The sequence below is a fragment of the Canis lupus genome, chromosome 9, assembly GCF_048164855.1.
Source record: "Canis lupus baileyi chromosome 9, mCanLup2.hap1, whole genome shotgun sequence".
In the NCBI taxonomy this organism is placed as follows: domain Eukaryota; kingdom Metazoa; phylum Chordata; class Mammalia; order Carnivora; family Canidae; genus Canis; species Canis lupus.
The window spans coordinates 4,870,286-4,884,023 of record NC_132846.1 but is presented as its reverse complement, the minus strand read 5'-3'; the positions used below and the strand labels follow the sequence as shown (position 1 = coordinate 4,884,023).

Genomic DNA, 13,738 nt, shown 5'->3' with positions numbered 1-13,738 from the left:
CGCTTCTTTAACAAAGGTATAGCTCCAGGGAATCTTAACCAGCCTTTTGCTTATAGGGCATATAGTCCTCATTCGTTTTTCTCATATTAAATTTGGAAGCTGAGATTCTAGAGAAATGCTAGGTAAGTTACTCAGCTAACATGAGTCAGATTTAGGTTTGGCGTCATTGCCAGATCTCCATTCTCCTAATTCCTGCTTCTTATTCATACCCAGATACCCAGATTCCCTTTGTCCACAGGCTTTGCTGTTATCTCTAGCTACCTTACTTGGGTCCTACAAATCCTGCCCTAGGATTTGTTTTTCATAATGAAGAAACTACTTTGCTATATGGCTCTTATAAACATTCTTCACTTTATTGTCTAGCAGCCTGAAGGCTTCTGACTTTTGAATCTACATTTACCCTTGCTTTTTAACTCCTGAAATACATTTTTTAATTGCATTGGCTCTACCCTTTGCTAAACATACTCAGTTTCTGCACATATTAACATCTGGCTTAAGATACTTAGGTGACTATGTGCCCATAATAGATGTCCCCTTTCCCAGAAGCTTGTATGCATCATGTCAGTTCTATACAGGGAGCTAGAAAGTGAGTCCTCGTTCTCTTTTATCTTGTTTTTTCTTCTTTATATTTTGTATTGCTTACTAATTTCCTGTTTTTACGTCTGAGGGTCCCCTCCAGGCGCCATTTTTTTGCAAAACAGTCATGACCAAAACTTACTGAACAGCCTACATCTCATTGGTGACTTATTACTTAAGTGCTTCCAGAGAAGTAATCATCTAGAATTCTATCACTGCAGTTTTACAGCATCAAAACAACATTATGATCCAATAGAATAGCACTTAGCTTTGAGTAGGTCGAAAAAGAGGCTCTTTGCTTGTACATACCTAATTTTACTTTATTTTATTTTTTTAAATATATTTTTTTAAATTTTTATTTATTTATGATAGTCACACAGAGAGAGAGAGGCAGAGACACAGGCAGAGGGAGAAGCAGGCTCCATGCACCGGGAGCCCGCGTGGGATTCGATCCCGGGTCTCCAGGATCGCGCCCTGGCCCAAAGGCAGGCGCCAAACCCCTGCGCCACCCAGGGATCCCTACATACCTAATTTTAAAATCATAACTCTAAAACTTTTTTAAGTTCCAGGATTTTTGTTTTTTAAATAGATTTTATTTATTCATGAGAGACGCAGAGAGAGAGAGAGAGGCAGAGACACAGGCAGAGGGAGAAGCAGGCTATCCGAGGGAGCCTGATGTGGGACTTGATCCCGGGGCTCCAGGATCATAGCCTGAGCCAAAGGCAGACCCTCAACCACTGAGCCACCCAGGTGTCCCGTCTAAAACTCTTTGACCTGTTTTAGCACATTTATCTCTGACCAACTTTACAAAACGTGTCTTTCCCACCCCTTAATTACATTTATTTATTCAGAGCACACAGGTGCTTACTGAAAGCTGTTAATCACCACACAGCATCTTTTTATTTTTTTAAGATTTTATTTATTTTTATTTTATTTATTTTTTTAAGATTCTATTTTTTTTTTTAAGATTTTATTTATTCATGAGAGACAGAGACACAGGCAGAGAGAGAAGCAGGTTCCATGCAGGGAGCCTGATGTCGGACTTGACTCTGGGATTCCAGGATCATGGACTCCAAGATCACGCCCTGGGCCGAAGGCAGGTGCAAAACTGCTGAGCCACCCAGGGATCCCCAACAGAGCATCTTTAGTATGACTTTAAATATGTGCATATAGGGATCCCTGGGTGGCGCAGCGGTTTGGCGCCTGCCTTTGGCCCAGGGCGCGATCCTGGAGACCTGGGATCGAATCCCACGTCAGGCTCCCGGTGCATGGAGCCTGCTTCTCCCTCTGCCTGTGTCTCTGCCTCTCTCTCTCTCTCTCTATGTGACTATCATAAAAAAATAAATAAATAAAAAAATAAATATGTGCATATAACTCCTGTTTTTAGATTAAAAAGAAAACGAAGAGAATGTTTCTTAGAACTTGTATCGATAAAGCTAGTACTTGAGATAGCTAGACCTATGAATTTTAGCTCTTCATAGGATTTGAAGAGTATGTTTTTCTTCCAGAGGATGGGATTTTATCCTTTTGAAAATATTTATTTTCTTATTACAAAAAGTAGTAGGTAAAAAAAAAAATTTTTAAGTAGTATGTGTTTATTAAAGAAAATTTGGAAAAACTAGAAAAAAACTATTTTTTGCATCATCCATAGTCCTACAAACTAAAAAACCTGAATTGATACTTTGCTATATAATTTTCATCGTCTTTTCTTTGTCTACGTAAAGTTTAAAATATCTGCAACATTAAGATCTATATTATTCCTTTGACCTGGTTAACTTTTTTTTGAGAGTATGCTAGGGGATGTGGAGAGGCAGTAGGAGAGGGAGAAAATCTTTAGCAGGCTCCACACCCAGCATGTAGCCCAAAGAAGGGCTAAGCTCCATCTCACAACCCTGAGGTCAGGGCCTGAGTCAAAATTAAGAATCCAGTGCTTAACCAGCTGAGCCACCTTGGTGCCCCTCTCCTTTTTCTTTTCTAATTCTTAAGCATCTGGATAATTTTAAGACTTATTTTTAAGATTTTATTTTTAAATAATCTCTATACCCAACATGGGGTGTGAACTCACAGCCCTGAGATCAATAGTCACATGTTCTACCAACTAAGGGAGCCAGAGGAAGGTACAGAGATTTTCTATATGCTTTCTACTCCCGCACCTGCACAGCCTCTCCCATTATCAATATCCCCCACTATTGTGATACATTTCTTAAAATTGAAGAGTCTGTGTTGACAAGTCATAATCACCCAAGATGTATAGTTTACCCTAGGGTTCACTGTTGAGTTGTACATTTTGTGGGTTTGGATAGTTGTATAATATGTAATAATTCCAGTGTCATGTAGGGTATTTTCACTGTTGTAAAAATCCTTGATGCTCTGCCTGTTGTCCTGCCCTCTCCCCCACCCCAGCCTATACCTTTTTCTCCTATTTAGTTAAACTACAAAAATAACTTCTTTATTTTATATTTGTATAGGAGCTTTATCTAAAATTAATGGAAAACAATTTTCTTTCAGTTTTACTCATCTTGTAGTTTAACCTATTCCACTTATTTAATTATGATATTATTATTGATTATTACTATCACCACATTATTAACTTCTAAGATTATCCCTCAGTATTTGCTAGAGAATCTGGCCTGCCAGTATATGTCCTAACCATAGATCCTGTACACACATCCATAATGCAAGTCATTATTCACTAAGATATGAAATGGCATATTTTTAGAGATCCTATTAGTGAAGTGATCATTGAGTCAAGTTTTATAGAATATGTGCAGTGTCTTAGTTCATTTTATGTTTTTTTCTTTTACTTACAGAAGCAAAGACAAGTTCATTTTAAATTGCTGGGATATAGAATTAAGACCTTGGGTTAGAGCTCACACCTCTATTTTATTTGCACTGATTTAGTATAGGACTGGGTTTTGTGGATCATTAAAGCCTTTTGTACTATATTAAAATTGAGCCCAATCTGAGTTAAGTATCTGGAATATAATCATATTCAGGCTGTTTTCTTTTTTCTCTTCCTTTTTTTTTTAATATATATATATTTAGATTTTATTTATTTATTGAGACAGAGAGAGAGAGAGAGAGAGATTGGCAGAGACACAGGCAGAGGGAGAAGCAGGCTCCATGCAGGTAGCCCAACGTGGGACGCGATCCCAGGACTCCAGGATCACACCCCGGGCTGCAGGCAGCGCTAAACCGCTGTGCCATTGGGGCTGCCCTTTAGGCTGTTTTCTAAACTGGTTCTCATCAATATTTGCATTCCTATTCTTTGTAATATTTTAATACTGGTAGGAAACTCAGAAATCTTTCAGTCCATCTCTGCCTTTTCCTTGGTCAAGACATTGAGACCCAAATTTGGTTGTGTCTGTGTGTGTGTGTGTGGGGGGGTGTTTTAGAGAGAGAGCACACTTGCATGAGAATGGGGATGGGGAGAGGGAGGAAGAGAGAATCTCAAGCAGGCTCCATATTGAGTGCAGAGCCCAGTGCATGGCTCGATCTCACAACCCTGATATCAAGACCTGAGCCAAAATCAAGAGTTGGATACTTAACTGACTGAGCCACCCAAGTGTCCCAAGACCCCAGTTTTTTGGTTTTTTTAAGGTTTTATTTTTATTTGAAAGAGAGCAAGGGCACTCATACATAAGCGGGGGAACAGCAGAGGGAGCAGTGGGCTCCCCACTGAGCGTGGAGCCTGACATGGGGCTCAGTCAATCCCAGGGCCCTGGGATGATGACCTGAGCCCAAGGCAGACACTCAACTGACTGAGCCATCCAGGCGCCTGGGCCCCAATTTTTTTTTTTTCTTTTTTTTATTCATGAGAGACACCCAGAGAGAGAGGCAGAGACACAACACAGGGAGAAGCAGGCTCCATGCAGGGACTCGATTCTGGGTCTCCAGGATCACACCCTGGGCCGAAGGCAGGTGCTCAACCGCTGAGCCCAGGCGTCCCTGGGCCCAAATTTTTTAAGTGATTTATGCACAATCACCTTTTCTTATGGAATGTGAACAAAATTTTCTTTCTAGTTTTACATGGAGTTATTATTTGAAATGACCTAGATTGGTGGTTTTCAAGCTTTCTTGAACTTATTTTTCCTTTCAAAAAGAATCCCACCTTGAGCACTTTATATAAAACATAATTAAGGGGTACCTGGGTACCTGGCTCAGTCAGTTAAACGTCTGCCTTTAGCTTATGTCATGATCCCGGGGCCCTGAGATCAAGCCCCACATCGGGCTCCCTGCTTTGCGGGAGTCTGTTTCTCCCTCTGCCTGTGTTGTACTCTTTCCCTGCTTGTACTCTCTCACTCTCTCTGTCAATTAAGTAAATAAAAGTCTTTAAAACAAAACTAAATAAATAAAACAGTAATTGAAAGGGCCCATTTCTGAAGCCCTGTCCAGTGGCTTGAAATAATTTCTAGGAATATTAGGGCCCGAAAACAATTCATGTAAGTACTTACTTCATGAGATTATTTTACAAACTGGTCTGTTAATCATTATATTTTGTTCAAAACTAGTGGTAGCGGGCAGCCCTTTTGGTGCAGCAGTTTAGTGCCTCCTGCAGCCCAGGGCGTGATCCTGGAGACCCTGGATCGAGTCCTGCGTCGGGCTCTCTGCATGGAGCCTGCTTCTCCCTCTGCCTGGGTCTCTGCCTCTCTCTCTCTCTTTGTGTCTCTATGAATAAATAAATAAATCTTAAAAAAAACAAACTAGTGGTAGCAATAGGCAATCCAGAAAAATAGTGACAAAACATTTTGTAGAAATAAGCGTGTTTTGTATTTGTGCATCCCTGCTAAACAGTTTGAAGCCCCTAGTAGTTATTTTACAGTTATTTGAGTTATGTCTAATATGTGAATTGTCTTTGGGATATTGAAAATATTCCAGACATCACAGTAGGAATAATCAATAAGACCCTTAGAACTTTTTTTTTTAAGATTTATTAATTTTTTTGGAAAACAAGTGCATGTGAACAGGGAGAGGGGCAGAAGGAGAAGGAGAGAGAGAACATCCTCAAGCCAACTCCCCACTGACTGCAGAGTCCAACTCAGGGCTCAGTCCCAGAACCCTGAGATCATGATCTGAGCCTAAGCCAAGAATTGGCTGCTTAACCAACTGAACCACCCAGGCACACACCCCTCTTAGAACTTTATATAGTATTCTGCGTAGAATTTAAAGAAATGAATATAGATACATATTGACCAACTCATATGCTATAATTGAATTTTAGAAAGCGTCTTCAAATGAATGTTTACACCATGAATCTGACTTGATTTTCTTTCATTTGATAGGAAAAAGCTCCTCTATTTCTGAAGAGAAAGGTGAATCTGATGATGATAAACCAAGGAAAGGAGAAAGACGATCATCCAGGGTCAGACAGGTAACTCAGATACCTGTTAAAGCTTCTGTCACCTCTCTGGGTACTGCTTTGTATATCTCCTTCCATCACTTTTTCAGAGTTGGTGTCTCTAGATTTCTGTACTTCTCTCTCTCTCTCTCTCTCTCTCTCTCTCTCTCTCTGTCTTTTTTTTTTTTTTTTTTTTAGATTATTTATTAGGGAGTGCACAAGCAGAAGGAGGAGCAGAGGGAGAGGGAGAAGCAGGCTCCCCATTGAGCAGGGAGCCCAATTGGGGGCTTGATCCTAGGACCCTGGATCATGACCTGAGCCAAAGGCAGACGCTTAACAGACTGATCCACCTAGGTTCCCCTGTAATTTTCTTCTTTCTCCTCTTTATCTCACTTTTTTGTGTGTTATTGGGAGGAGCGGTGATTTTGTTTATTTTTGTTTGTGTTTTTTTGAAAAGCACTTGTTAGCATTTAATGAACCTCCCTCTACTTGGCTTCAAGCTAGTAGGATGCAAGTCTCCCCCCACCCTTCATCTTCTCAGCTTTTCTACTGAACAGTGACCTCATGACAGGCTGTTTGGGGAGGTTTCCCTTCTTCAAAACTTTGTCATAGCCTGACTGCACCATGTCACTGATAGGAGCAGCTCCAGTCTTGTTTTTGGCAGTATTTACCCGTGTCTGCTCACTAACTAAAGTCCACAGTGTGTTGGGGTTGACAGATGGGCAGAAGCTCTGGCTTCTCTTAAGTGGTAATGCCTCATTACCAAGGTAACCTAGGTGATATTTGTCAAAGTTGATCCCATGGTGATGCATGCCACCAGCATTGGCCTCCTGGGTGTTTCCAGGGACTTGCCAATGTAGCCGTGGCTCAGGTGGCCGAGGTCTTCCTCAGTTTAGATGGCATATGAGCAGCCCAGACAAAAAGAGTTGTTTTTTTGTTTTCTAATTAGGTCTGTTCAGGTTTTTAAGCAAATATATGAAAACTAAAACTTATGAAAGTTAACAGGCTGGGCTGTATTTCTAAAGTACATTATTAGAAAAGATAAAATTACTCAATTAGAACTTTAAAGCCAGGGACACCTGGGTGGCTCAGCAGTCGCGCATCTGCCTTTGGTTCAGGTCATGATCTGGGAGTCCCAGAATCGAGTCCCATATCAGGCTCCCTGCATGGAACCTACTTCTCCCTCTGCCTATGTCTCTGCCTATGTCTCTGCCTCTCTCTCTCTCTCAATAAATAAATAAATAAATAAACTTTAAAGCCATATGATACAGTGTTAAGTGAACAGAACACAAAAGTGTATCTGTGGTGTGGTTATGACTATGAAAAGAAATGATGGGGAAAAAAGTCAATATACCCAAGTGATAAAAGATAATTATATTAAGTGATGATAATCAGTTCCCCCATCCCCTTCCCTTGCTACTTTCTAGATGTTCAGTGTGTATTTATTTTTAAAGTTTGAAACTAGAAAATGAACTAGTAGCAGTTTCATAAATTGTATTCCTTTTGTACTCTATATTGATTCCCATAACAGCTTGACAAGTCATGCTTGTTTACTGTCACACTTGTTTGTATGGATGCAAGCCTGTATCATTGAGTTTCTCCTTTCTGTGTGTATCTTCTGAGATACTTTTTTTTCCTGTGTTGATGGAGAGCAAATATACTTGGAACCATTGTATATCTTTTCTTTCAGGCAAGAGCAGCTAAACTCTCTGAGTGTAGCCAGGTGACCGAGGAGGAAGAGGATCAAGAAACACCTTCCAGAAATCTGAGGGTCAGAGCAGATCGAAATTTGAAAACAGAGGAAGAAGAAGAGGAGGAGGAGGAAGAGGAAGAAGAGGAAGAGGAAGAGGAGGGACAAAAATCTAGGGATGCACCTGTCCTGAAACAGTTTAAGGAAGCAGAAGAGGGGGAAGAGATGCCCAGAGTAAAACCAGAGGAGGTGATAGATGAGAGACACCAAAGCATAAGATCCCCGGAACAGGAGGAGCTAGAGAGAGGAGGAAGAGTTACAAGGTCCCAGGAAGAAGCGAGAAGAAGTCATGTGGCCAGATATCAGCAGGAAAAAGAGATGAAAACAGTTTCTTCCCTTGAAGAAGAAAAACAAACAAAAACTTCAAAAGGCTTGGAGGAAAAATCAAAGTCCCCTTCCCCTCCTCGACTGACTGAAGATCTGGAGAAGGCTCCTCTTGTGCTACAACCAGAGCAAAATGTCGGTGAAGAGGAAACTCCTCCGCCTTTACTTATCAAGGAAGCATCTTCTCCACCACCTAATACACAACTCCAGACTGAAGAAGAAATAGAGCCCATGGAAGGCCCAGCTCCCCCTGTCCTCACTCAGCTATCTCCTCCTAATACAGATGGTGAGGCCAGGGAGCTATTAATATCTCCACATACTGTTCAGTTGGTGGGACGCCTGTCTCCTTTGTCAAGTCCTGCAGACACCAAAGCAGAATCTCTAGCAGAGAAAGTGTCAGAGGAGAGTGTCCTGCCTCTAGTTCAGAAAAGCACACTAGCTGAATGCTCAACCCAGAAGGGTCTTGAAACTGAGTCCGAAAAATATGTTCAACCATTCCCTTTTAAAATTGAGGAATTAGCACCAGCCAAAGGGATCACCGAGGAATCTCTGAAACAGCTGTCTCTGGAACAGAAGGAAGGTAGAAGGGCTTCTCATACTCTTCTCCCAAGCCACAGATTGAAACAGTCAGCTGACTCATCCTCAAGCCGATCCTCCTCTTCATCCTCCAGTTCTAGATCAAGATCTCGCTCTCCGGACAGCTCAGGCTCTCAGTCTCACTCATCTCTAAGATCCAAGCAGAGAGATGTATCTCGGGCACGTACTCATACCAACCCTCGTGGTAGATCTGAGATGGGCTCCCGATCAACATCAGAGTCTAGGTCACGTTCCCGTTCCCGTTCCCGTTCTCGTTCAGCTTCAAGCAACAGCAGAAAAGTAAGTGTGGGAGAATCCTGGGTGCATTGATGTTTTGTCTGTATTCCAGTGTTTTTCAACCCCAGGAGAACCTATTATAATTTCTGGCAGGAATGGGAAAAGCTTCCTTTTATTCCCCAGGTCAGTGATTATGTTCCCATTATTTCTGACTCTAATTTTTAATTCCTTGATCCCTACATAGAGTCCTTTTTCATTTTTTTGAGTCTCTTTGATTCTAAAGTTGAATCATTTACCTATCTCCCTCAGTAGACTATAAACTTGAGGATATGGACATGCCTTTTTATGTGTGTATCCTAGTAACCCAGTATCTAGTTGAGACTTAATAATTTGCCAACAATCGATCCCTGGGTGGCGCAGCGGTTTAGCGCCTGCCTTTGGCCCGGGGCGCGATCCTGGAGACCCGGGATCCAATCCCGCGTCGGGCTCCCTGCATGGAGCCTGCTTCTCCCTCAGCCTGTGTCTCTGCCTCCCTCTCTCTCTCTGTGACTATCATAAATAAAAAAAAATAATAATAATAATAATAATTTGCCAACAATCTAGGAAGTCAAGGAGGTCACGGACTCAAACAGGAATAAACATAGGGACAGAAGGGTCCAGTGGAATTGGGAAACTCGGTGACATATTGAATATATACCATATAAAATAATTTGCCTTATGTGCTTCATTTCTTTAGTCTCTGAGCCCTGGAATCTCCAGGGACAGCAGCACCAGCTACACTGAAACCAAAGATCCCTCTTCTGGGCAGGAGGTTGCAACTCCACCTGTGCCACAACTGCAGGTCCTTGAGCCAAAGGAGAGGACTTCCACCTCATCCTCTATCCAAGTGAGACGTTTGAGCCAACCTGAGCCAGCTGAAAAGCATGTGACCCAGAGGTTACAACCTGAGCGGGTAGGCTATTATGTCCCCTCCCTAGGAGGAGATGGAGGATTAGGCATGATTTTCCTTTTTTGTCTTAGTTATAAAACTGAAAGGTCAGTCTAGATAAGGTTCATTGGAAAGGTAGATGGTTGGGGATACCTGTAAGGTTCCACTGAACTCAGTTCCAACTCTCTGGTTGATGAAAGCTCTGTATGAGGCTAGGCAGCAGGGTTCTTATCTCCAGGGCTCCCAGGGTCACTTCCACAGAATGTCTCCTTTTTTTCCGCCCCAGAGGAAGACTTTTCTCAGTTTTCTCAAGAAAAGAATTCTAATAAAATAATTGTTGGCATAGAAATTCTTTAAGCATCATTCTATTCCACTTTCTAAACTAGAATAACAAAGATATATAGGGCAAAGTGTGGAACTACTACTGTGTAAGTCCTGCTCTGCCTTACCAGCTCCAGGTTAAAGAAAAAAACCAAGCAGATTTAAGTATGTTGCTATGGGCATTTTGCTATGTTTGTCCTGACAGGGGAGCCCAAAGAAGTGTGAAGCTGAAGAGGCAGAGCCACCAGCTGCCACACAGCCCCAAACCTCAGAGACCCAGACTGCTCACCTACCAGAATCAGAAAGGATTCATCACACTGTGTAAGTACTCTCTCTCAACTGGGGTATAACAAGGAACTGGGAATATGGAATAAATAGTTCTTTGCTCCCTGGGGTTCTTTGACTAAGTAGTCCTCGTTTCCTTCTAAAATATAAAGGCAGAGCTTTATCTGGACAGAGGCTAGGCTTCAGTGGTTCTGTTGAGAGCTGCCACCAGAATTTTTAAGGTAGTCTGAAAAGTGGTGGTTAGAGCATAAGGAAACCCAATTGGTCATCTGACCAAAATAGTTCCTTTAAGGAGCAGGTAGCGGAGGCTTTGTTTTCCAAACTCAAGACAGTGTAAGGGAGTTGACTCGAGGCATCTTAACTCATAACTCACATTTACTAGCTATATCTGAGTCTGGGAACAGTTTAATAAAGCATACCAAGAATCTACCAAGAAAGACACAGGAGAGTGTTGTGTTTGATTTTTGTTTTCCCTAGTTGTTAGCTGTCTTTTTATTAAGCACAGTCTATCTTAGTTCTTATTGGATATACAGCAAAATATGAAGCATGTATCAATCAAGTCAGAAGTTTGTTTTTGGACCCCTAAGGCCCTTGGTTTGATTTTTACCATTTTCATAATTAATGTGAGCTTTTTGTTCCTTATATTTAATTCTAGAAAAATATAGGTAAGAACAGGTATATCATTCATGCATTATTTTGAGCTAGGTACTATTGAGTTAAAAAGCCATTGAACCCAAGTTCCTGGCTTCAGAGTGCTATGGGAAATGAAAAGCAAAACATTGCAGAAATACAATTGCTTACTTTAGTCATCAAGAATCCTGTACTGCTTTAATGAACATCCAGTGTAGACAGTTGACCTAAAGTTGTTGGTTTTATGTCATTTTAACACTAATCCTGCCAGTATGATTTTTCCCTTTATGTAAAAGTCTAATAATTTACACTCTTCTGAGAGCTTCAGACTATCTTTCCTCTGATTTTCGAGGGTGGTGGGCAGGTGACATTTATTATCTCATTTCTTTTTGACTTTAATACTAGTTTTATTCTTCTTACTATCTATGTAGCTTTCGCCTTGGGACATACCCTTGCCTTGTCTATTCTAATGGTCTTGCCTCTGCTGCCATCTTGTGGCTGTTATTTTTTTGGTTTGAAAGTCAAAAGTTCACTATACTTCCTTTGAAAAGTTTTTGTTATTTCCCCTTTGGGATGGGTACATTATCCTTTGGAAGGGGGTTTTTCTTCTAGGACCATAAAGTGAAAACCCAGCGGATTCTGGAAAGTGTTCAGGATTCCCCAACTACACCATCGATGAGGAAATGGGGTGACACCTTGCCTTCCATATCCAGCAACCAGAGATAATACCTGCCCTCTCCTAACCCATCCCAAGGGGGTACATATCCTTTGTATAATGGCAGTTTTGAAGTAGGTGTTGACAACCTACTACTAATTGGGCCTGAGAAACTGCCTCTTATACACTTTAAGAAGCAAGTAATTTTCTAAAAAGGTTTTTCTTACCCTAAAATTTACTTGGTCTATGAGATCCTGGCAGCAAAACAGCACTTGATGCTATTTTGAAACATCTTTATTTCTGGACTTTTTAGCATGCAAGTCCAGGACAAATGAAGCCTGGAGTCATGTACAGAGTTTTTCTCCCCACATAAGCGTGCCTTTGATCTTCCATTTTATGACCGAGGTAATCTAGTCATATTTATTCCAACAAGATGATAGGCAAGTGACACCTTGGGCTAATACTGAGACTGTCCATTGTTGCCTAGGCAAGCTTCAGTGGAGCAGCCTATAGATGAGAAATGCAATCTGAGCTCAGGAGTAGCTCACACACATCGCCTTTACCTACTTTCCCTCTGCCTGGCTTCCAGATGGCCTGTTCAGCAGCCTAATAAAAAGACATGCCCCAAAGCCTAAACTCATAGGCTATTATGACACAGGATCTGGTAAATGAATCTTTGAGAACTTCGCCTACATTTCTCAAGGCCCTACTGCATCTGATTTACAACACTCCTAGTCTTTCACCCCTCTAGAGTCCTAGTTTTCAGCCTGGTGACCTCTGGAGCCCCTGGCCAATTAAATGGAAATGACTATTTGTAGCTTAACCTTGGTTTTCCTGTCTGTCTCAACAAGACACAGAGCTAGGCCCTGTTGATTCAGTAAAGTGTTTAAAAAAAAAAAAGATTTCAAAGACCTGTCAGCACCTGGAAGAGATTGCTTAACTTTTTCTGTGCTTTGTTAAATCCTTTCTGATTCTGATTGTGCCCTGAGGAATTCTAAATTTATGAGGTAAGGTATCTCATCATTGGTTGGAGCAGGAATTTGTGAGCCCTCAGTCTTGTTTCAATTGAGCATGTTCTAAAACCCAGTCTTCTGTCCACTGTGGATATAACAAAAGTGTCCTCATACAGCAGAAAATAATGCTACTCTGTTTTTATGTTTAAAAAAAAAATAGAGGGGGGAAGAAAAGAACTTTTATGTGAGCAACTGTATTATCCAGCAGTAGTTAATTCAAACCTGAGTTTTTCTAAATACAACCTTCCTGAGTATCCAACTCTCGCAGGCAATAGTAACTTTGGGCTTTTGGCTTATGCTTATTGTCCTTTTGCCTGAGTATGAGGAAGGAAATAGTCCTTTAAGCCAGTGTGACAATGTAATGGTTACTCTCTAGAGGACTTAACAGTGCCAATATGCCAAATGATGCATCATTTTTAAAAGTAGAATTTATTATCATCAATAGCGTTTGTTTACTGAGAAATTGGAATTTAAGATCATACTCCCCAAATCATATTGTCCTTGGTCATCTTAGAACTAGTATACCCCTGCAAATATTCTATATTTAAGTCTCACTGCTTGTCATATCCCACTATTCCGTATCAGATCCTCAGCTCATCCTCATGAATTTTCTATAATAACTAAAGTTCAAACATAAAACATACATGCCTGTAGAAATTTTCTTTTCTATTAGTTTCTCTGATTTTTATTTAGATATGAACTATAATGTGATGTTGTTAGTCTCCAAGTAGTTTTGTCCTTTTCTCCTGAGCTACAAATGCTTTGTGTGCTGTTCAGTTATGGATAGATATCTCCCACCCTCAAGTCCCCATGCAATTTCACAATTTTTTCAAAGATACAGAAATATTTGTGCAAGAACTTAAGTGTGGGAAAGGAGATGCCAGGATGGATGCCTTTTGTTTTAAAAGGGCTGCAAAGAAAAGCTTCATGGGGCTCTGACAAGTAGCTAACAAGGCTTTGGGACTGGTCCTACAAATAGATTGAGTCCCTTTCCAGGGCAATTTTAAGGATTCCTCTTTTTCTTATGAAAATAAAGTCTTAGGAATCCTGGATTGGGGATCCCTGGGTGGCTCAGCAGTTTAGTGCCTGCCTTTGGCCCAGGGTG

General features: G+C 41.1%; 1 protein-coding gene across 8 annotated transcripts in view; it reads left to right on the top strand.

Moving 5' to 3' along the window:
• Window positions 1–13,738, top strand: part of ACIN1 (apoptotic chromatin condensation inducer 1) — a 34,985-nt gene that overhangs the window by 7,343 nt on the left and 13,904 nt on the right. For all 8 annotated transcript variants that reach the window (XM_072837901.1, XM_072837900.1, XM_072837898.1 and 5 more), the window contains 4 exons: window positions 5,859–5,947; window positions 7,605–8,864; window positions 9,538–9,753; window positions 10,256–10,371. In XM_072837901.1, the coding sequence (XP_072694002.1) occupies window positions 5,859–5,947; window positions 7,605–8,864; window positions 9,538–9,753; window positions 10,256–10,371 (1,681 nt within the window). The remainder of the gene's footprint in view (window positions 1–5,858; window positions 5,948–7,604; window positions 8,865–9,537; window positions 9,754–10,255; window positions 10,372–13,738) is intronic.